Below are 23,643 nucleotides of genomic sequence, written 5' to 3'. Positions count from 1 at the left end.
CTTTAAACTTTATTTATTTTTTCATTGAAAAGTATATTTGACAGTTTATTTTCTTCTTACCCGTTTTGTTTATTTAATATATTTTTTTTACATTTATACAATTTATTTATATATGTTTTTTTACATTATACATTTTTAATTTATAAGTGCAGAATGCAGATTGTTCATTGTTCAATAAATGTTTTTGTTGAGAAAGTTTGTCTATGTTAAGTAATTATCATTTCTTTTACATTTTATCTTTCAAATAGAGGTTAAAAACCAAGCAAATATCGGCCAAATATCGGCCAAAATAAATCGGCAGCATTAATCGGCCATCGGCTGACCCGGATTTCAAAAGATCGGTATCGGTAAAAAAACCATATCGGTCGACCTCTAACCCCTTGTATGCTTCATTACCACCTTGTTTCACATGAGGAGATGAACGCATGTGCAGTACCCGAAATAGAATATTAGATGTGTCTGTTTTAATCAAACCACTTTTTAAGAGGATATTACGTTTGCACTTAAACCACTGAGCCAAGGTTTAGAAGAACTGGAGTAACAGGTCAGCTTGTAGTGATAGTTAAGCTACAGACTAAAAGAGGGGGCTAACATGCAACAGTCTCAGTCATTCCAGGACATCCCAATGTGCAGTTTTATCAAAAACAGAAAAAAAGCTCTCCCATGCCCTTCTGCTTTTTCCAATTTGGCCAATAATGGGGGATTTTTCCTTTCCTATGTTTACTGATGGCTGCGGTGGTGTGGGTGCATTGCCTTAGGTAGCAATGTTACAGTAAGTCCAGTTTGAGTAAGATATCTGTAAGTTTGAAGGCTTATCAGAGGCTAAAACACTGCACAGCAGTTTGTAATACTGACAAAGGTTTTTACAACTCTAGAAAGTTGTCATGGCGGCAAGTATTTCTTCTATTCTATTATTTAAAATCTTTCATTGCAACTATCACGAGGTGAAATCGACTCTTGCTCATGTTACAAAGTAGGCAGGGTTTTGCAGCTTTACGTCATATGGCAAGAGTTGAGCCAGGATGAGAAAGATGACCATATGTTTTTCCCCCTGGAGCCCTCTGTGAGTTTTTTGACACATGGCTAAAATCAGTCTAGGCGCAGGGTATGAGTCTTCAGCCCCACTTGCCGCTCTGTAAGGTTGTACCTTGGCACAGCTTCAAGCTACATGCTAACATGCTCAGAAAGATAATGCTGACATGGTGATGTTTAGCAGATATTGTTTATCTTAGTTTTGCCTATTATCATGGTAACACTTGCTAATTAGCACTAAACACCAAGTAAGATGGCATAGGATCACCTGACCAACTGACATTGTTATCCAAATTCTCTGTTTGAAGTTACATGCCTATTAGATTATAGCCACATCCTCCTGTGAAGTCAATAATTGCTTCTTTGCCCCATGACCAACCTCCCCAAAGGGTTTTGTGCAACTCCATTCATAGGGAGACAGCCTGCCAACAGACCATAACTCCCATACTGCTACATAGGTAAAAACACAAAAGCCAGAAGATATAACAAACATGTACAAACTTACATACTGTCATTAACAAAGTCGACAAAAAGCTACAACTGTTTTTTCAAGTACACCCTTGTGGCAAGTTGTTTACGCTTCAGCAGACATGGAAAGCATGCAGCAGGATTTTTTTTTTGGACCCTTTCTGTCCTGTGCCATGGCAAACAGCATCGTCACTGCAACTTTTTTAAGCTGTCACTCAAAACCATATCTAAGCCTAACGAATTTCCCAAGATGTTGTCACGGCGGCTCAAAGTAAGGCAATGGAGCACTGCTGTGCAGAGGTCCCCGTCTCGGGAAGTGTACAACCGCATGGCAGAGCGTGTGACTATGTGGGAGGATAAAACATGCCTTTATGCCTCTCGCTTTCTATACTCTTTCCCGAACCATCAAAGGCAGTTCTGCGCAGTGGCAGAGAAAAAGGAGGTTGAAACTATTGAAAAACTGAACAAGTAGGCTGGGAGTTGAAAGTGCTGTCTGTGGGGTTGAAGTGAAAGAAATGCCACTATTTTCTCAGCAGCACTGCCGTGGAATCCAAGTGTCTGCCACTGCTAATTTAAATGTGTGACTGCATGGTTTATATGTTTCCTTCAGAATGCGAGCACATCTGTGACTGTGTCTCTTTGGTTACAGTTTGTTTGTTTCACCTCCCACTGGTGAAAAAAAAAGGTGGCGATGGTAAAGTTTAGAGAGAAGCAAAAGGCGGAGTTGTTAAGACTATCAGTGACTGGAAAGGACACATCAAGGTGTTTTTATAGAGATTACAACAGTTAAAAATTAAGAGTGGTAGGAATGACTGTGGAGAAAGAACAAAAATGACAAATTTCCCAGGCCGAATTCAGAACTTTCCAGTTACATGGTGTCCACTCACTGAATCCAAAAGAAGAAGACAGAAGGTAGGTCACAAGTGAGAGAAGACAACGAGAAGACCCCAATCCCAATCTCTTAAATGCATAGTACCAATTTTAAGTTTTCATTAACTTTCAATGCAGCGCCACACTTACAATTTCTTGCATTATTGCTTCTAAAAGAGAAGAAAGGAGGGTACCGTGAGGTAACAGAAACCTAATACACCCCTTAACTGTTAATGATTCCCCTCATTAGGCCAGTCACTAGCAAGTTTGACTTCTTTTCAACATGACAGATTACAGATGAGGCGAGGCGTTGGCTCGCATGTCTGGCTGCAGCTCTGCTGGACCAGATTGGGAAATCTATGAGCAGATAAGAGCTGGCTGAGTTAATTATCCTGGAGCAGCAGAGGAAAACTAGTTTTAGGCGTGTAGGGGGGAGTACGTGATGTGCCACGTGTTTATTATTGTATAAGGGTGTGTTGTTCCAGAAGGCAACAAAAACATCAGAATTTGTCAGAGGTAGTTTAGAAACTTCACTGTACATAATAGGCTTTACTGTGTCATGTATATAATCTAACATCTACCAGACTTGGGTGTGTGTGGTTCTCTAGCATGTGTTGTTGGGACCTCACTTCATGGGAAACAAAAAGCAGCCTGCATGTAAGCCAGAAGCCTTTAATAAAGTAACGCAAAACCCATCTGGTGTCACACTGTGGGCGTGTCTGCTCTGTTTTGGTTCTCAGTCATGTTATTTGTAGTCTTGTTAGTATCTGTCTTATAGTATGTTGAGTTTTGGGTTCTGTCCTGTCTATTGCCCGGTGTCCAGTAGGGGTGGGGGAAAAAATCGATACAGCATAGTATCGCGATATTTTGCAAGGAAATATCGTATTATAACACAAACGTCAAGTATCGATTTTATTTTATAAATTGTACATGAGAAGTTTGTTTTTTGGCACTAATAAAATAGCTTTTTCAGTCCACTAGAAAAATAATTTTCCTTTGGGGACACAATCTGAAGTTGGGAAAAAGATAAAATATTGCAATAAATTGCAATATGTTTAAAATCGCAATAATATCGTATCGTGACATAAGTATCGTGATAATATCGTATCGTGGGGCCTCTGGTTATTCCCACCTCTAGTGTCCAGTATCTGTTATATAGTTAGTCTGTGTTTTGAGTTTCAGTTATTTCTTGTGTCCAGTTACTCTGTGTTCTAGTGCTGGCTGGTCTGTTACTGTCTGTGTGTCTGGTTATGTGGTTATGATCCGTTAAGTCATTATGACTTTGATCTTTCTGCTTTAGCTTCTGTGTAGCCTTGTTTATTATTTCATTCATCCGCATCTTTAAGTTTACTTAGTATGTGTCTTGTATCTTAGGATTAGCTCTGTGTCTTAGCTCCTCGTTCTGTGTCTCGGTTGATGTCTTAGTGTTTACTTTTGGTCGGTGTATCTCTGTGTTTTACCCATGTCTGCTCTGTGTTCTCTTTAATCTCAGCTTCAGTCTGTTTTTCATTGTTGGTTGTAGTTCTTGGTAATTTGTCTGCTTGTGTCTTTATTAGTTTATATTTATTCCTCTGATCTGTTATGTGTTCAGTAACCTGTGTCATGTCTGTTCCCTCCAGTATCCCTCTGCCTGGCTGTCTCTCTGTTCTCCCTTCTGCTCTCTCCCTGCCTGCCTGTGTCTTGTTAGTCTCATGTCTGTCACCTGTGTTGCTCCTGCCCTGCTCGTTCCATCCAATTGTCATGCCATGTCTCCTCGCATTATGAGAACAATGGCGCTATATCAGAACATATTCAACAAAAGTGTTTCCATCTCCCATTTAGTGCATTAACTTTTTTTCGACAAGGGCAAAAACCACCTCAAGCGAACGTAAAAACTTTTTTTTGCGAAATTAAGGATGTTTTTCAAATTTTGCTGTTTCCATCAAACTTTTCTGATGCACTTCACTGCCGGGTAACATGTGATAAAACAGTAGTAACATTGTATTTAGTGGCAGCAAATAGGATCCACTCCAGGTGAGCTCCAGGTGTGATCCACACCATTTTGGCGGGGACAAGCAGAGTGTGTCCCGCCATTTTGGATCATTGTGTAAAGAGTCACCCACATGGTCGCATCCGCCATCTTCCTTATTCTCCCCCTCTATTGTCCCATACACACACCCCCACACTAGGGATGGGCGTTTGCACTATTCCCAATCCAGAAGAGAGATCTCTCGCTGAGCCTTTGCAATCTCTCTCTCTCACATGCTATAGCACACACACACACACACACACACACACACACACGAGACCCTGCTCGCAGAAACACGAGCAATCTGTCCAAACATTTATCGAAAGTGCATCACATACAGTACAGGCAGGGAAATGCAGTTTTCAACTGCCTAGCTCTTCGTCCATCTCTTGTTGCTCCTCTATGGTAGCAGCCTACAACCCACACAAAGAGATAACTTACTTAAGGGTTCATGATTAAAAGTATCCATTAGCCAGCTGATTGTTTTACTAGGGGTGGTTCATAAATTCAATCAAGTGTTGTTCTATATCACTGTATTTCTTTTACAGTAAATAATTTTTTATTTCGTTTTTTACATTTCAAATAATAAAGCAATGTTAATCCTGTTCTTAATTATTTTTTTTTGCCTTAAAAAAAAATAACTAAGTATTGATAAGCAGCATCGGTAAGAGTAGTAATACTGTTATATCTTAATGATACCCATCCCCACCCCACACACATTTGCTGACTTTATGCTTTGGTTGTGCTTAGAGCTTATTGGTTTATTGGCTGACACTGTTGATTATTAATCTGGCTGAAGTTAAAAAATCCTATCGTACCTTTTAAAGAGTGGTAATTTGTGTATGTGTTATAATAACAGCTGGCTGTGATGGTCAGTGCTCAGGTTCACACTTCACTGTCCACCTTATTAATGTAAAATGGTGTTTAAATGCAGTGTTGGGCAGTAATAATATTACTGTAATATTACTTTTCCCAGTAACTAAGTAGTGTAACTAATTACTTTTCTAAAACAGTACTATTATTACTAGTTACTGATGCAAGTAACACTGTGTTACTCATTACTGAACACACCATCATTGACATGAATCAACGACAGGTCAGCAGCACCTGACTTTGGTGTTCATGTCCGCTGATAGCCAAACACTAAAGGAAGAACGGAGAACGAGGGAGAGAGGCGTTCTTTGCACAGCTGTAAGTAGCTGCTGCCATTATTGTGTCACAGTCTGATGCAAAGAACATTGTAGTTTAGTGTAACCCAACAAAAAGCCTTCAACCGCGAAGATTTCTACATCTGAATTATTGAAGCATCTGCTGAAGCAGCACAGCAACGTAAAACTTACAGACAGAAACTCCGGCAGCTGCTGCCACTGATGCTTGGACTCGTCGGGAGAGAGTGGCTTTAACGTAGCGTTTTGTAACTATTGAATACAGCTCTTATAAATAGGCTACATGTGCAGAAAAACAGCTGTTTAAAAGTCGGGATTTACCTAGGCTATATTAGGCCTAGGCTATATGCTTGTAAAAACCACACTTCTTGCGGCTGTTATGAATATATTAGCTAAAAAGTCGGAAGAGACAGCTTTGTTTGGGGGTGGTAGTGAAAGCAGTGTTTCCCATAATTAGCCTATAATTTGGATAATTATCAACACTGACCGCCACGTATTGATTTTCAAATTTTTTTACTAGGCGTATTTAAAATCATTTTTGATTGAGAAGCTGTATTGAGGAGCATATATTCCTGCAGCACCTCCTGACTCGCTCCATCTTTCTCTCTCTCTCTCTCATGAACACCACTGCACAAACCTGCCCGCTGTCTATCTGTGGGAAACACTGGAAAGTAATATAGTAACGTAACTAGTTACTTTTATCACCCAGGAATAAGTAATAATATTACTTTAAGGAGTAATAAGTAACTAGTAATATATTACAATTTCTGAGTAACTTGCCCAACACTGTTTAAATGTGGACATATATTAGGTGGGAAACCATTCTTTGACTCTATTTTAATGTTTGGTTATTGTTCCCTGATGCCAGGGTGGGGCTGTGTATTTATTAATCTTTATTAATAGTTTTTGCAATATTAATAACCTTATCATTATATATTATTAAACCTGCCACTACCAGCCCCCTGAGTACTGTTCATTATGAAGTATTAATTTAATAATAATAATAAAACTGTGCAGACTGATAATTCAACGCTAATTCTGCTAAATTATACCGTGCTTGAATAAGTATATCTGCCATAGTTGAAAAGTTGAATTAACTTTTTATTAACAGAACTATTGCAACAGAAAACGTATTTTTTCTGCCATTACAACGCCACAAATAAAGACAGGAGGAGAAAAAAGCTCCATACCACCAAGCGGCAAAACAGGATTCATCAGAACGAAGCATGATCATCTCAAGTCATGTGGAAAGTCATTTTCAGGTAAAATGTGAGTGAATAGATGCAACTGTAAAATGATTTACATTCATAGCATGTCTTATATCAGGTACTACAGAAATTTGGTACTACTTGAGAGGAGCAGCAGGGACTGTGACAGCCGAAGAGGCTGATGACCTGACAAAAAGCTGCTGTGAACAAGGGACTGTAAACTAAACAAATACCCAACTACTTTTCTCAGGAGTTGGTGGACCAACTAGACGACCAGAGCTAAATGGCAAGTCAATAAAGGACCAATATTCATCTAATGAGATGCTCATGTTGCAGGGTGCGTGAATAGGCGGTTGTTTGCGTGTTCCTTAATAAGCCGATGGTTTATCAGCATTGCATGTCTGTGAGTGCGTTTTGGAACATTTTTAACTTTAAACACACACAACAAACAAAACAAAATGACATAGAATTAAATACAATGCAATAAAATGTAATACCTGTAGTTTGTCTTCACCGTTCCTAGCCAGGCTGCGACAAGCTGCATCTAGTTCCTCACCCATGGAGGTAAAGACTGCCTCTTGCTCTGCTTCCATCCGCAACACCTTCTCCTCCAGCTTAATGAGCTCTGACTCCGAAGCACGTCTCCGCTCACCTGACCTGACCTGTGGAGGAAGGGAGAGAGCCAAGTGGGGTATTGTGGATTCAAATTAGCCATCACTGTCTGTTTTTAGTTATGTTTAGTAGGACAACCACTACAGCAGATTTTCTGTAGATGAGTACAGAAATCCTGGGAGTAGAGAGACCCAGGTTTGGTGGATCAATTCCAGTAGCAGTTACATTTTACTCAATAATACATAAGCACTAAACAGACAAACAACCGTGGGCATCAGAAAGCCATTCAGTTTCCTCTCACACTTACAGACCTAGTTAAGTTTTCCTCTCTGGCCAGCACTGTCAATAGTTTCAGGGTCCCTACCAGGACACAGTGAATCGATATGTCCGAGGCACAGGAACCAACTGATCAGTGCTGCCCAGGGACCGTGAATCATTATCCTGTCCCCGGGATAATAAACCACCCATGTTACATTAATAAGAGCTCCTTTTTCTCCATTCCCCCAATTCAAATCTATACATAGATCCCCCCAAAGAGCCCCATACAACTTATCAGGGGCCAGACAGAGAGATGAACAGGGGTTCAATACTTCATCTGCTGCTGTAAAACACCTGAGGACATATTGATAAAACCCCTTTCAAAAATAGTGCTGATTTGGCACCACTTAACCTTTCAAACCATTCTTAAGTTTGGATGATCACATAACCTTTCCAGATATCCTAGATCTCGGAAGGGACAATGGAAATCAATGTCCTTGTAAGCTATCGTTTGTATATGTTTTTCTTGCTTCCTGTTGCAGTTATATCTGATCAAGCAAGGAGATATCATTGTGATGATTAAATGTTTACAAAAAAAACAACCAACCTTTCTGACTGCTGAGAGGACAAACATGTCACTGATTGACGACAGATATTCTGTATTTATTGGAAGATTCACATCATTCGATATTAGTCGCTATGTTTGAAAAACATGGAAAAGAGGCAGGGCTTACTTTGTCACCCAGTTCCTGTTTGAGTAGCTGGTACTTTCTGTTGAGAAGTGCATGTGCCTCGTCTTTTGTGCTCAGCTGCGCTGCCAGCTTATCACACTCATCCTTCATCCTGTCCAACTTGATGCGCAGCGCCCCACACAGCTCCTTGTCTGAAGCTGCATCTGCCTAGTAGAGTGGATGTGTTTGAAGCCTTTATACACATACAATTATTTGAGACAATGAGCACTGGAGGCTTATTTTTTGCAAAAAATATCAACCAAAGCAGGATGCAATTCATATTTCTTTGACTTTAAAGTCCTCAAATATACTGGGAGTTGAGTCAGTAGTGCAAATATGCTTTCATTTCATAGACAAATGCTGATAAATAATGCTATTTGGATCATATGTCTGCCAGTCACAATAAGGTCTGACATGACATTCTGTGCCACACACAGAGAGATCATCATGTAATGGGTCAAGAGAATGGATAATACCATTGCCAAGACTTTGAAATCAAGTCTGTAAATCATGTCTCAGTCCAGCTGAAGTGTGCAAAGCCAAATCCAGCCTCTGACATTAGCTTTATATCTACAATGATCACATTATCACACACAGCTCAAGACACAGTAAAGTGGAATGAACAACAATGACTGAGGACTGAGAGTGACAGGAGTGACACAAACAAAGAAAAAATGGAAAAACAGAACTGCTGGAAGTCAGAAAGGAGGAAAAACAGATGGAAAATGCAAAATTAGAACTGGAGGGAGGCAGTAAGAGAGGGATTAAGGCAGAGAGAGACAGCGAGAGGGAAGATAGAGTGGAGGAGAAATCAAGAGTGAGAGGACAAGGACAAGAAAATAAGAATATTTTAAGCTTTCTCTGACAGTTGACTGTATCAAAATCGTAATACAGGCTTCTGGCTATGCTATGTGAATATTGGGTGGGCTTTTTAGGGACATCTGCAGCACCCGTAGGCTAGTATTTAAAAACATTCTAGCAAACGCCCTTGTCCTTACCGCGCTTGGAAATGACACCATTACAATGAGCTATGTCAGATATTAATGCCATTCAGCACAGCTAATGGGCTGAACTCAACCATATCAGGGAGGACCATGCCCCTTAAGAAACAATGTACCCATGTGGGCTCATCATTGGAGATATTGAAGGGAGGGAGGGGGCTGGGGCGCTGAAGGAGTAAGTCAAGTGGAGTCCCCTATCTCTACCGCTGCCTTGATGAGACTTCTGAGGTCTGATATCGGGGGTTTTTAAATATTCACGCTTGGAGCTTTGGAATGGCCAAGAGGATCCACGGGGCACCACACACCATTAAAAGCTCAGTTATCCTCGATTCACCCTTACTCAGAGGACAGAGCCCCGGCCAATGAAGAAAATTACTCTAAATGAGATTTTTGTCTGTGTCTCGCTGAGTCGGAAATATGCCAGATGTTTAGTGACTGAGGCATGTTATTCTGTGCTGAATTTGAAGTGTGTGCCAATGATACTCTAAAAGTCATTTAGAGTGTGGCACTCTAAATGATCCATGCCTGGGTGAATAGAAAAAAACCCTCTTTGGTTGGCTTATGACCTTGACATCTCAAAAGATTTGACAAATTAAGAGTGTATAACATCTAATACATAATACATGGGAAATACGCTAATTCACCTTCCTGCCAAGAGTTCCGATACCCTTCTCGAATCTGTATGATAACTATTGTAGCTAAAGCCAGCAGCCGGTTAGCTTAGCTTAGCTTAGCATAAAGACTTGAATCACCGGGAAACAGCTAGCCTGGCTATAAGGCTATTATCCCAGTGTTGGAATTACACTGTGGCTTTTGGGTGTGTGTGTGTGTGTGTTTGTGCCGCAGCAGGGATGCATATGATTTCAACAACATATGATATGAAGCATTTAAATAAAGATCAACGGTATGCTTATTTCATGGCAATAGATCAACCATACTAACAGCTTCAGGTGGGGAGGGGAGAGGAAGGAGGGAGGGGAGAGAGAGACTTTATTGAGCTATATCTGCCTCTAATGCTAAATATTATAAAGACAAATTAAAAACGCCCCACTTACTGAGAGATGTTGAGCTATGTCTATATGACTAATGTGTCACTGCATCGAAAAATCACTATGAGAGGGTGTTAAAAATATTGTTTTGTGGCTAACATAAAGGAGAAACCTCTTTCGGGGTGGCATATTTGTAAAAAGGCATACCTTAACCTCCTTCAGGTGTGCCTGTATTTCATCCCGCTCCTGTCGGCAGAGCTTGAGCATGTCCTGCACGTCGCGATCCTTCTTTGTCCTGCTGTCCTCCATCATCGCTTTCATGTTGTATAGTTCTTTCTGATGGACCTCTCTCTCGAGCTGCAGCTGCTTCCCCAATGCGGCACATTCCTCCTGTACTGCTGTAAGCTTGACCTGGAACTCCAAGGCGCCCTTCTGGAGCTCCTTCTTGGAGCTCTCCTGCTCAGCCAACCGCTGGACTAGCTGGGCATTGGCTGAGGTCATCTGCTTAAGGGCGGACTGGAGCTCGGCCTGTGTGTCCTGGTCTCTCTGACAACGACGGGCTTGGGTGTCAGCTCGTTCTTCCAGCCTCTGGTTCTCTTCCTTCAGTCTTGCCTGGACAGCTGCCTGACGCAGAGTCTCTTCCTCCAGGGCAGAGGAGGCCTCCCTCACCTAGGGTTAAGAGCGTGGTTAGAATCTGATCAAAGCTCTTCTAAGGACTCTTTAGTCGAGGTTTTTGCTACACTTTCATTTATACTTTAAAAGCACCTCAAACTAAACAAGACAAATTGGTCTGGCAACAGAAATGAATCGAAACATCAGACATGTGTGGTTACTCTGGGATTTGTACAAGATAGTGAATGTGTTATCTACTAAACAAGCATTTTAGAAAAAAGAACTGATATGTCTACTTTGGCACAATTTCAATGCCTGCTGACTACTTTCAAAGAAGGTGTCATCATTACATGACACCCAAATAGCAGACCTCATGGTGGTAGTGTGATATGATTTGAATGCTGTCATTTTTGAAAAAGGCAAACTGACACTGGTCTGGCCTTGGCTCTGGTCTTGAATCAATAAACTAGACTTGCAGCTAGCCTGATGGATTGAAATTTAAGGAACAATAAAGATTACTAGATGCAGATTGTTCAATGAAAACCTGGCCAACATAGTTTGGTCCTATAAGTAAAACAAAACAAAACAAAAAAGATTTATTTATTTTTATTTATTTTGAGTCCCTAGTGATTTGAAAGATAAAGTTATTTTTAACCCCACACCTCCCGCATTTCCTGCTCCAGTGACAACTGGCGCTGGCGGGTCTCGGACAGCTCCACGTCCTTGCGGTGGAGCTCTTCTTCACGCTGGGCCAAGCGGCCTAGGATTTCAGCAAGCTCCCTGCGGGCCGCCTCAGTCTGCTGGCTCAGCGCCTTCAGCTGGGCCTGAGAGCTCTCCTTTTCCCTGGCTGCCTGGAGGGAGAAAGAGAGAGGCAGGAGCAAAAAAGACAGAGAATGGGGGAGAGGGAGAGGAGAAAGGAAATGAAGAATGACAAATGAAGAGGCGGCGGAAGATGGCGTACAAAAAAGGAGCTCTAACAATAATGATGAGAGTAAAAGAAAGAGTGACAGGGAGACAGAGGGAGAGAAACATATGCAGTACCAGCTCTTGCACTGATAGGAAAATGCTAGCACTCAGCTCCCTGATAAGGGACAATGGTCAGGTCTGTTCAAGGCAGATTGCTTCTAATACTCTGGCTTTGACTGGAATTTGCAAAGACTTTGCTGTAGCTCAGAACCTAATCATTTAATTGAGCACTTGATTCTCTCCCCTAATTCATTAAGGGGGCAGAAATGATTTTGTAATTAATTCGCTTCACGTCGAGAATGCCAGGTGGGAGTCTGTCTGTCTGTCTGTCTGTCTGTCTTTGAGGCACGAAGCTGCTGACTGTGAGCTTGGAGGTGACTTACTCAGTTCAAATGGAATGGAAATCACTGGGAGGTGACTTTCAAGTTAATAATAATAACTAATAAGCAGCTGTTAATTATTCAACTGAGCACAACTGCCATAACATACCTTGCACAGGTACTCAGATTACTTGACTTCCTATTTGGTTATATTATTATAAGTTAATTCAAACACATTGTTCAAGAGTGTTAATCTGACTTTGATACAAAGCCCTATATACCAAATAGGTAAAACAAAGTATGAATTAAATGAACAGAGAAAGGCATACCTAAGTATCCAACCATTTTGCTTTGCTCATTAAAAAGCTCCAGAACATTTTTCATTACGTATTACTTGTATTGGTGTGTTTTCATGGGTATTTAGTAGTTCTAACTAGCATCTGCCTTTCATTCTTTCCTTTAAAACTGAGCACAGTTTCATTCTCCTCTCCATATTGTATGGACGATGGTAAGAGGGCTCCATGCAACATACAATATGGTTTGCAATGGACAGTATTTATATCTCCCCTTTCCAAACATTATTCTTAAAGGTACAGAAGATGCTGATGTGCATTTCCACAATGTAAGTACATGGAGCCAGAAAAACTCATAAATATTTCAACAGTTGTATTTGCCCTGTGATGGGAGGGTGTACATTTATTTCTATAAAACACTGACATCTAAACTTGAAAACCCTCCATCACTGTAGTGCAACAATGGAGGGAGATTTAACATCTTAGTAACAGGGTAGACATTGGGGTTGTGTGTCTTATCATATTCACAACACTTGAAAGTGTAGTAAAAGCCAGTTTTCTGTGTATCACTGTAGCCAGTTGTCACAACCTAGTTTGAGCCACCATCCACAGATGTATTCTGACGTCAGTGGATTGCAGAAGGGAGAGTTTATAGGGAAAGTTTGCCTGAGGTAAGTTTTGTTTTCCTCTCGCCACCTGGGGCGTCACTACAAATCTACTAAGACTACTGGAGTTGAGAAATGGATCTAAGTGCAGACATTATAGATCATTTTCAGAACACACTGTCAAAGTCAAAGCAGCTGTGCATGAGCCAGAGTCCACTGTTGGGAAAATGCAACTGAAAGGAAGATGAAGTCCGCTGTTGTTCACAGTGTTGCCAGCTGGTTAGCCACTAGCTCAGTCAACAGCTGCAGCAGAAGGCAATGCATTTTCATGCTGCTTGCTCAGAGGCTTCACCGTAGAGAAGTTCATACACAATGCATATCAGTACCTTTAGGCACCATGGGACAGACTTTCTTAGCAGGAAAATGCCAATTTCTTTGTCAGTATGAATAGTGTCAAAATGCTTTTAGTTTTAATGGAGATTGGACATCCAAATGAGACACAAAAATGCTTCTTTAAAGAGGCATTCAAGTGACTTTGTACTGCGCTTCAATAAGTTAAATGACTCATAAGGGCAAAGATTAAAAGTTAAAATAATCAGAGCATCAAAGACTCTGAGATATCTTCACTTTTAGTCCTAGTACTGGTCAAAGTCCAAAAAACATTTCTCATCATGCAACACAATAGCACCTTTCATCAGATCCCCACTGTTTCCTAAATGTCCAATGTAGCATAGGATTTACGTTTCAACGATGACATCATCAGGTTTATTCCGTCAAACTTCGTAAAGCTCCCTCCAAAGCCACAGAAGAAGCTATATGCCTGTTTTTACAGACTGAGTAGTACTCCTTGAGACAAGTAAACTGATCTTCATGTGTAATTTTGACCCTTTAAGGCAAAAAGGGTGAGATACCTTTTACTCACTTCAAAAGCAGTTTTATGATTCCACCCCTTCAGCTAGCAATGCCTTGAAATAAGGCAGAATGCAGGAGATCAGTCAGCTAGACTCACTGAGTCTTTAAGATTGATTTTTTTTTCAGCCAACATTATAGATCAGCAGTTACTTAGCTGCAGCTGCTACTGTAGGCTGTGGTGCAAAAGTCGTGCAACGAAGGCATCTGCTTCAACCGACCTGCAAGGCCTTGTCGGTATGGAACTGAGCCTGGGCCATCGCCTCCTCCAAATCCTTCTGCAGTCTCCTGCACTTTGCCCTCCATTGTCGCACCGCCTCTTGGGCCCTGGTCTTCAATTCATCTCTGCTCCGCATGCTCTCCTGGAGTAATGTCTCTGTCTCCCTACTCTCTGCCTGCCCTCGGCTCTGAAAGGATGAGTGAATTTATAAATAAAGGGTGTATTCGTTATTTGTATTTTGAATCAGTGTTTTTTATGTGGTGAATCCTAAAATGTCTCACAGGCCAAATTCTGAAGGATCATTTCTGCAGAGTTAGTTTTTCAATTCTTTACATAATACAGTTATGAACTTGTTGCCCAGAATGAGGCAGTGCACACAGTATGTTGCCAATTTAAATTGACACAAGAAAAAGCACATCTTGTTTCTGGCCCTTGAATTATATTATTTATCCACTAATGAATTACAGTGTGACGGATTAACCAATATTATAATACCTGTATCTCCCTTAACTGTTCCAGCATTCGTAGCTGCTGTTGCTCCCGCCGCGCCAGGTCTGATGACAATTCCTGGTATATAGAAAAGAAAAGGTCAAGGACGTGTGTGTGTGTGTTTGACTGCTACTGCTAATGGGAGGAAGAGGACAGAAAGGCAGGAGAACGGGAGACATAGGGTGTGGAGGAATTGGTTTGGGGCCGTGGAAGCTAGGATTTGATGTTTATAGAAGGAAGCACAAAAAGAAAATAAAAGTATCAGAGATTTTAAGAAAAGCTCAACCGTTAAGGGTGGGTACAGCTTGCAAAGAGTAGGACAAATGGCGAAGACAGAAAGGTCAAAGAAGGTTGAGACTGTGTTTACATGCTGTCTACAATTGGATTATCTGCAAGGCTTTTCTGAAAAGTAGTTTGAAAGGAGAGTTGCACTGGATTAACTCCATATCCACAAGAAAAATCACAATCACTTTGATGTTTCAAGTTTGATTGAAGTCTAAAGCCAGGGCAAGTAAGGTTAGCCTGGTGCCGCTTAGGTATTTGTACTAATAAGACTGCCAGTTAGCAGTAATTAGTCATAGACTGATTAGTAACAGACATTTTAGACTGTATATAAATTCAGTCACTGAGAAATTGAATCTTCCACCCTATTCTCCTCATTATACTTCATTTTTGCTCATTTACCGTTAAAATGAAACATTTCCAACGTCTATTTTGATCTAGACATAAAAACCATAAGAGGCGCCCCAGGTGCTACATGCAAACACCCACTTCATTTTTTTTTTTCACACCGACTCTGCAATAAGGGAATCGTGGGAGTTTAAACACATTTTCAGTGAAAGAAACATCAGAGATTAGAGGAATGTGCCAATGCTTAAAGTGCAGCTATTTCTACTAACATTTTATTGATACCCACCGTAGCCTTGAATACCCCTGCATAGTAGAGTGAATGCGTATTTCTTTTAATGTCTTGTTACAGTGATGGAAGTGACACATCACAGATGTATGAGAAGGATAAATGACTGCTGGTTGACTTCTGATCTCCTATTCCAACTGTCACTTCATCTGACTATTTTAAGAGGATCAAGTGGCATGGAGTTGGTGGAGGATGCGACCACGGATGAGAGGCACCCCGACAAACTGATATAACCCCGCTCAGGGTGGAGACGCCAGCACGAGCAAAATCGAAAGCATGCCTGTGTTGTGTTCGTTTGCACTCCAGCTAAGAGATCCTCAATGTTTCCCACTTATTCTTTACTCTAAAGAATGAGTTGAAGAACAGGAGTAATTGATATGCAATGCCTTCTCTGAACCACTGGTGTTATAAGAGCTTGATGCTTTACATAAATACCCACTGTCACGTTATTTCTCTGATGCACACCTCCACCTGTACACTGAGTTGGACCCTCTCCTTCTCCTTGCGGTCCAGAGCCCTTTTCAGTTCTTCAACCTCGCTGAGAACGGAGGCCGTGCGCAGCTGGACTCTCAGGTCCGACACTTCTTTTTCCAGGTTCAAGCGATCTATACACACACGCACACATGCAGGCACATAATCAGTGTTGTTAGAAGTACACATAGTGACAAGGAAATTGAAGTGACCGATGTATTAGGGAACACAAGAAATACACTGTACCATCTGTAAAAACATTTTGTGTGTGAGACAAATATTTAAGTCCATTTTGAATTATTTTCTAACCTAACTCTGAATACTGTTACCTCTTTACCCAATATACTGAAGGCTCATTTGCATGACTCACTGTCAGTTACTTCACTTGGTCACTTGGGGCAGACCAACAGTTGGTAGACGTGAACCGAATATTAATGAAGTGATAAGAGATGTGAATGAAGGATTACCCATGATAAACAAACATGCTGATACACAAACACTAAGTACTAAGGGTGATGTAGTCATAAAGTTTTTCACAATTTTTTATCCAATCTATGTGAAATACAGATTTAAACAAATAATATAAATCATGTGAAAAGTCTTACTGCATATTGAACTACTATAAAACCGTAGACACATTTCTAAGAATCCATCACTGCCCTTTGATGCATTAGAATCAATACCATTACAACAAACAGTGGGTCACTGAAAGGTAAGATAAAATACTTTTACTACCATCTACTCTGAATTTTCTCTCCTTTATGACCCCAGATTTGATATTATTTTTCTCTTCTTTTTCTGTGCTATGGTCCAATCAATTCTCTGCCCTCTCTCAAACACTCCACTTGTCCTGTCTTTACTCTTGCTGGCCCTGTATCTGATCTCAGACTTCTCTCTTCCCACTTCCCTGCATACACCCATTCTCCTACTCTTACAAGATATTTTGATCAAGCATTTGGCAATGCATGTGTGCTGTCTGAAGATTGCCTTTGAGGAGAAATCGATGCATAAAAAAAGAACAAGACAATGGCAACTTTTTCTATGGTTACAGAGTCGGCATAGCAATCTGTTAACCCGTCCATTTAACCTGCATCAATATCCTCTCAGTATATTCAGTACCTGGCCCTGGCTGTCCACCTCTTCCCTCCTCCCTGTCAGTATGGTTGCCATGTGGCTGAGCAATGGGCTGAAAAGTCTCCAGCCGGGCCCTCTGAAGCTCAGTCTTCTCCTTCCTCGTCCTCAGCAGCTCACCGCTCATGTCCTCCACCTGGAGATCATCAGCCGTGTAAGCATACACAAAGACATCTAACTGTCTGACAGTGGGCAAACGACACTGAAGTTCGCACACGATGCGCTGTTTAGTGTTTTGTCTCCTGAGGTTTACTGTACACTTGCATAGACAATCACGTAGAGTGCACAAACCTGTCGAACAAGGGACTCTCTGCTATCCTCAGATTGTTCTAGTAGTCGTCTTGCTCTCTCCAGTTCCTGCTCCATCTAAGGAGAACACAACAATAACAATGTGAAGATAATACATAATGGACAAGGGTTTTGGAAATTGATGTACAAGTAGCAGCAGCCTGGTGTGATGTGTTCTAAGGGTGAGAATGAGCATCGCCTCATTAGGCATGCAGCATCTACGATCTACGAATTTAGAATGTATACAATTTGAAATAAGGCTCCATTATGAAAGTGTTAGGGAGGGGCTCCTACATTTTCAGCCAAATGGGTTTTATATATTAACTGCCTGAGTAAAAATGTGAATGCTAACTACTACTCCTGCCAATTTCTGTAAATTGGTTCTTTTAAAAGGCAAACTTTCATACAATTAAGTTCATAATAACTTTTCAAAGGTTGTTTCCTTTGGCTAATCGCACATTGGTTCACAAGACACCGCTATTTTACAAAAATGACATCTTTCAGTACTACATACACAAATAAACAAACAAAGCAATATATATTTACCTTGGACTTCTCCCTTTCTGCTTTCAGTAGCCTGGCTGCAATAGCCTCCTCTCTCTCGTGGGCTTGAACTTGGTGCCTCCCTGAAGTCTACAAAACACAAAATACAGTCAACAGCATGGATTATTATAGGAGCACACATACAAGAGTAGTGTAAGAATGCAACATGAGAGGTGCTATTGCATCACAGCATCTCCCATCTTGTCTTTTTGGAACAGGATACTGGCATCATGGTGGATTTGTACAAGAGCTTAGATCCCACTCATTCTGAGCAGGCTGTGGTGATGAATTACCGGCTGCTAGCAATAACATCTACTCAAGTGACTCATCATCTATTTGATCCACATCACAGCAGGCTCATCGGTGGGGAATAAATGTGCCCTCTGCTCTCCCTCTTGTTCTACTCTTTAGTAGTAAAAGAGATTATTTTCCTCTTTACTTGCTCATTCTTGTTTATTTACCCTTAATTTTTTTGGACAAATGCATTATTTCCCATCGCCCCAGGCCCTGCTGGTGTCCCATTAGGGCACTACGGAGAGAAGGATGTAAATGAATTCGTAGCTACTATCATTACACAGTGTGTTGAAAAGTCTCACTCACAAAGGTCTGGATACAGCTACACAGTGCCCCTCTGTGGTCTGCTAATAAACTGCAATAGGTACAAGAGATTTAAAATAAACTGATGCTATGACACTGATTAGCTTCAACGAAACAGTCCTCCAAACCAGTAACCAAGAAACAAATGATTCAGCTATTTAAAAAATGAACTAAAATACTGCTTGTGTAGAATATGGGTGATTTGTGTGCCTAAATGGAAAGTAGCAATGTAAGAGTGCAATAATACAAGATAACATTCGTTACTGTGACTGTGGGCATCTATTGAGAGCATCTAGCTATGAGTCTACATCACCAAAGTGCACCTAATGACAGAGTTCTCTCAGCTATTAATGCGTTAACACAAATGCATGGCTTAAAAAAAATACACGCAAAAAAACATGATTGGCATGAAATACGGGAAAGTAGCAATTACTTGTTAGCGACCATTTGCACTGCATCTTAGTAGGTGTGCTTTCTATTCTCATAGAGCGGAGCAAGAGGGCTGAGTAACACAGTAGGAACGCTGCTTTAAAAAACAAGAGAGCAAGGCAGTACATTAGAGACAAACCCCAGTATGAGAGATTTGTCCATGTTCTTGTCAACACAGTAATAAATGCTAATAATCTAATGTGTCTAATTGTGTGGAAGATTATTAATCACACCAATTATAGTTAGTGGTTTTGGTTGCTTTCTGACTTCTGCTTTGTCAAGGTGAGGAATAATTATTCAACTATAACAACTGGAGAATGTTTCAGCTTTCATTTTTTAGAATCAACCTTGCATTTTAACCATTCCGTGCCAGAGTTGGCAACCAGAACAGCCAAATTTTGGTTTTTTGAGCATTGCGTAAATGTCAGGCGTTTATTGCTACTGCCTTCGCTGTCCCATCAGCCAAATTTCTCCTCATGTTGGAAAAAAAATGTATTTAATTGAATGCCTCTTAGTATTTGTAATTATGAGTAAAATTATTTATGAATGCAATGATTCTCTCTCATTTTACATATTGCTTGATTAGTTGGGCTCAGACATTTAAAAGCACAAGGCTGTGAAGGTCTCAGACAAAAAGCCAAATCATCAACACTGTTGTGACATTTTACTAAAATATGTCATCTTAAGCTGGGACAAACTGATAAAATAGCAAGACGCCATGCCATTTTACAAAATACGTAAAAGTATTGCTACTTCCATTTTGACTAGATTTGTGAGAACAGAACTACAGTAAAAGCAGGTACATTAGAGCTTACAATAGAAGTGACTGCATCAGAAAATGAAAAGGTAAACGTCCACTTAGCCAATCAGCTTTTTCTTTCCAAGAGTCACATAGCTGGAACACACTGATTTGAGAGACTTAACCATCAGGAACACTTTTGCTACAAGCTGAAAGCTTGGCCACTGGATAAAGACCAGGGCCAACATGAAATCTGATATATTTTCATCCTGCTCTGTCAATCAGTGTCTTTCTAATGTGTTTGAAGTCTGCATGCCATATGTGACTGCCTGCTTTATTCTTTTTATGTGTTTATGTCTGCATGTGTGCTTCATGAGTCCTTTATACTTGCTTGTATGATGTGTTTAGTTGTGTAAGTCAAATTGTTATTGTCATATGTGCCTGTATGCGTCTACTCTGTAATGGTTTTAACTAGGTTTCTTTCCAATCCAGCTGTATCCGTTCTATGTGCTTTGATGTTGTTGGTCTACTTTTGTATGACATGTTTGTTTCTTTTAAAGTATAACAGAACCTGCTCAGGGACTGCAGATGAAACTTTGCCTTTCAGCTAAATGTGACACATTTCTATCATACTGATGTGAATTAATGTGTATCTAACAAATAATGGAAAAGTTAAGTATTGTTATGTTCTATCTTGTCCTGTCCACATCCCTCCATTGAATTTATGTGCCTTCGTGTTGTCTCTAGATTATTTTTGGCCGTTCTTTTTGAATGTGAGAGAACATGTGAGTGTTGGATGGAGGGATCACAGCAGATGAGTGGGGGGGTGTCACCTCCGGCAGCTCATCAGACATGGCAGCCCGCTGATCAGGCCTTCTCTCTCTCTCCATGATACTTCGCTCAGTGCGCATCTCTTTCTCCAGCTCCTGCAGACGCTGTTCCACACGAGACGACACCTGCAGACAGTGAGACAGAGGACACCTCAGGTCAAGCAAACATCCAGGAATGGCAGCAAGATATGATAAATGAGACACCAGGAAATTAAAAGGGTGGGTGACAAAAATATCTCTTAGAGCTGACTGGAAGTATTACATTCATGACGCAAGAATTCCCTGTCTAATCAGGAAGCATCTCATCCACCTGTAAAAGACAGTTAATACCTTTATCTTGTCACGTCCACAGCCGTGGCAAGATAAAAAATATTAAACATGTTGGCTGTCATTTCAAGCTGCATATCTGTCACAGTAGTGACGGTGCAGCGAGGAGCCATGTGTCTGGAAATTATACAGAGATATTTGCTAAAGTTAGACTTCACTGAAGTTCCATTTGAAAATGGGGACACCATTTGTCCGTAGCTGTTCTCTATTCAGAAAACTAACAGATTTGCATACTGCATGCTTTATACAGCCATTTTTTATGTATCAATAACTGTGCTGTGAGGTCCTTAAATTCAGGATGCATCCACTTTTCTTCCAAAGTGCACCGAGCTAGAAAGCATACTTGAAGTATTGTTGGTGAAATTCACAGCTACAACTCACTGAGGCCTGTCTCTGGGAAGTCGTCATGTGTCCTGAGAGGCTCTCCATCGCTCGTCTGGTGTCAATATCAGACCTATAAAAAAATTTAAAAAAAAACAGACAAACACAGCAGACTGAAGATATTTACACAGTAGAGTTCGCCATCATTTTGAAAAATTCTATTCCAGGACATCATTGATCAAACGTTGAATGCATAATGTGACAACTAAAAAATAATTATGCAGCTTCAGTTGAAATACAGTGGTTGATGGTGGATCAATTTAGTCCGGTCAGCAGCACCAAGGAGGAGAGATTTTTAAATATCCTGAAAATGTCATGTTGTTTTACAGTCTTCATTGCCTTATTTCTAACTATTTTACTGTTGTAAAGCACTGTGTGGCCTTGCTCTGTGAAAGGTGCAATCATTTTACTTAACTACAAAAAAAGAAAAGAAAAGACAACTGGTAAATTCAGTTGTGTACTGGTCAGTGTGCTGTGTGGAACAAAAAACATAAGTTTAATATTTCAATATTCAGACGTTGCTCCTCCCCTCAGGTACCTATTTCTCCTGAGGATTTCTCTATCCAGGTCGTCAGACAGCCTTTGCTGGTCACATCGCAGATCCCTCAAGGACTGGTGCATAGTGTGAACCTATGTGGTCCAGCCACGGGTGGATACAGAAAACTAAACATTATACACAAGCAAAGCAAATTAAAAAGTTGGCTATGCTTGCCTTTACAGAGAAGCACATTTATGGCAACCACTATGAAATGCATAATGAAAATTAAATAGTTACTTCTGAACACACTGTAGGCCTCTGTAAATGAAAATATTAACATGAACGATATCTGATTTGAATGAAATCTTAATCTAAGCTGCTTTAAGATTAGCATAACAAATTTAGTATCTGTGATGCTGACCCAGTGTGCCCTCTTGTGGAAACTATTTGAAACTACATGACAGTAACACATGGCACTGATAGATGGTCTGTCTCCATTCCTTACATCCTCTCCTGCCAGGTTGGCATCTTTGAAGTGAACACTGGCAGACTGAGACCTCCTTCTCCGTCCTGGAGTGGCTGTATAGTCCCTCAGTGGAGAAGTAGGGTAGAAACGCTGGCCATCTGAAATAACAGATGTGACATAAGTGTTAAAGCAGGAGCCAGAGCCTTTGTAGGCTGGTTACTTAAAAAATATTTAACCATACATAAACACCAAACACTCACTCAAGGTGCACAACATTGTTAATGTGTTCTTTTTGTGTTTGTTGTCATTATAGTATCATTTCATCTCTTTGTAAATTATCTAGAACTAAGACTACAATCAGAGGACAGCCGACAGTGAAATCCTTTCTATTATCCCGACAATTTCTCCGTACCCGATCCCGAGCAAGCTTCCAGGTCACTGGTATGCAAGGTGGAGGCTGAAGCACTCCGAGCCCCATTGGATCTGCCCAGCCTCTGCGTCTGCAACTGACTGATGGACACCTCCAGGTTCTCCCTGAGCTGATGCAGGAAAAGAAGCATATACAAACAACAATCTGAAAAAACAATGTGTCAATAGCCTTATTAAGGAAAAACAAACAGGTAAACAATAGGGAAAAGAGATGAGAAAATGATTGAGGACTGAAAAAAACAATGCAATAAAGGACTAAAAGATAAATTAATAGCATTACTTGTCACACAGATTGGTATGTTATCGTACTTGAAATGTTATGGATATGCAGATGCTGATTTATGAAACAGCTGACAAACACCTCACATTGCCCAGTGTTGTTGCCACAGTGTTCCCACTACTATAGGAAATGAAGTTTCATTTTGTCACTCAAATTCAGCGAATTTTATTCAAAATAGCTCAATTAAGTGGAAAGACCAATGTCAAATCATCTGCATCTTTAAGGTGTGAAAAGATTATTATTAAATTCTGATTAATAGAGCAGGTGTCTAACCAGTGCCATGGCTTCCGCGTGATCATCTGTATGCTCCCTGTACTGGCCCAGCATCCGGTCTACTTTGGTCAAGTTCCTACTGGTGTCCTGCCAGAAAAAAAGGAGTTTGTAGTTAACAATTATTGAAATCAGTTTAGGAATCAATGCAAGCTATAACAACACATGTACACACAACATGTATTATAGGTGTAACGTTATATGGAAGCTGATGTACTGCTACTGTAAATTTTGAATAGTGGTAGGTGGTGGAAGACTATAAGCTCACAACACTTGGGGGGTCGGGTAGGACTACAAAACACAGATGCTTG

At 40.6% G+C, this 23,643-nt stretch overlaps 1 protein-coding gene across 2 annotated transcripts in view; it reads right to left on the bottom strand.

Moving 5' to 3' along the window:
- The window catches only part of cep128 (centrosomal protein 128), a 49,250-nt gene that overhangs the window by 24,785 nt on the left and 822 nt on the right, over window positions 1-23,643 (bottom strand). Inside the window, exons 2-17 of one of the 2 annotated variants that reach the window (XM_046060019.1) lie at window positions 23,336-23,422; window positions 22,766-22,892; window positions 22,393-22,511; window positions 21,948-22,039; window positions 21,410-21,482; window positions 20,705-20,827; window positions 18,110-18,196; window positions 17,567-17,641; window positions 17,264-17,411; window positions 16,139-16,278; window positions 14,764-14,835; window positions 14,270-14,455; window positions 11,618-11,806; window positions 10,551-11,012; window positions 8,357-8,521; window positions 7,250-7,414 (exon numbers count right to left, since the gene is read on the bottom strand). In XM_046060019.1, coding sequence (XP_045915975.1) covers window positions 7,250-7,414; window positions 8,357-8,521; window positions 10,551-11,012; window positions 11,618-11,806; window positions 14,270-14,455; window positions 14,764-14,835; window positions 16,139-16,278; window positions 17,264-17,411; window positions 17,567-17,641; window positions 18,110-18,196; window positions 20,705-20,827; window positions 21,410-21,482; window positions 21,948-22,039; window positions 22,393-22,511; window positions 22,766-22,892; window positions 23,336-23,422 — 2,310 coding nt within the window. The remainder of the gene's footprint in view (window positions 1-7,249; window positions 7,415-8,356; window positions 8,522-10,550; window positions 11,013-11,617; window positions 11,807-14,269; window positions 14,456-14,763; window positions 14,836-16,138; window positions 16,279-17,263; window positions 17,412-17,566; window positions 17,642-18,109; window positions 18,197-20,704; window positions 20,828-21,409; window positions 21,483-21,947; window positions 22,040-22,392; window positions 22,512-22,765; window positions 22,893-23,335; window positions 23,423-23,643) is intronic. The other variant, XM_046060020.1, reaches the window with a different exon arrangement.

Source organism: Micropterus dolomieu, linkage group LG10 (genome assembly GCF_021292245.1).
Source record: "Micropterus dolomieu isolate WLL.071019.BEF.003 ecotype Adirondacks linkage group LG10, ASM2129224v1, whole genome shotgun sequence".
NCBI classification, from domain to species: domain Eukaryota; kingdom Metazoa; phylum Chordata; class Actinopteri; order Centrarchiformes; family Centrarchidae; genus Micropterus; species Micropterus dolomieu.
Note: the sequence above shows the minus strand (reverse complement) of the source record. Positions and strands in the feature narration are given on the sequence as shown.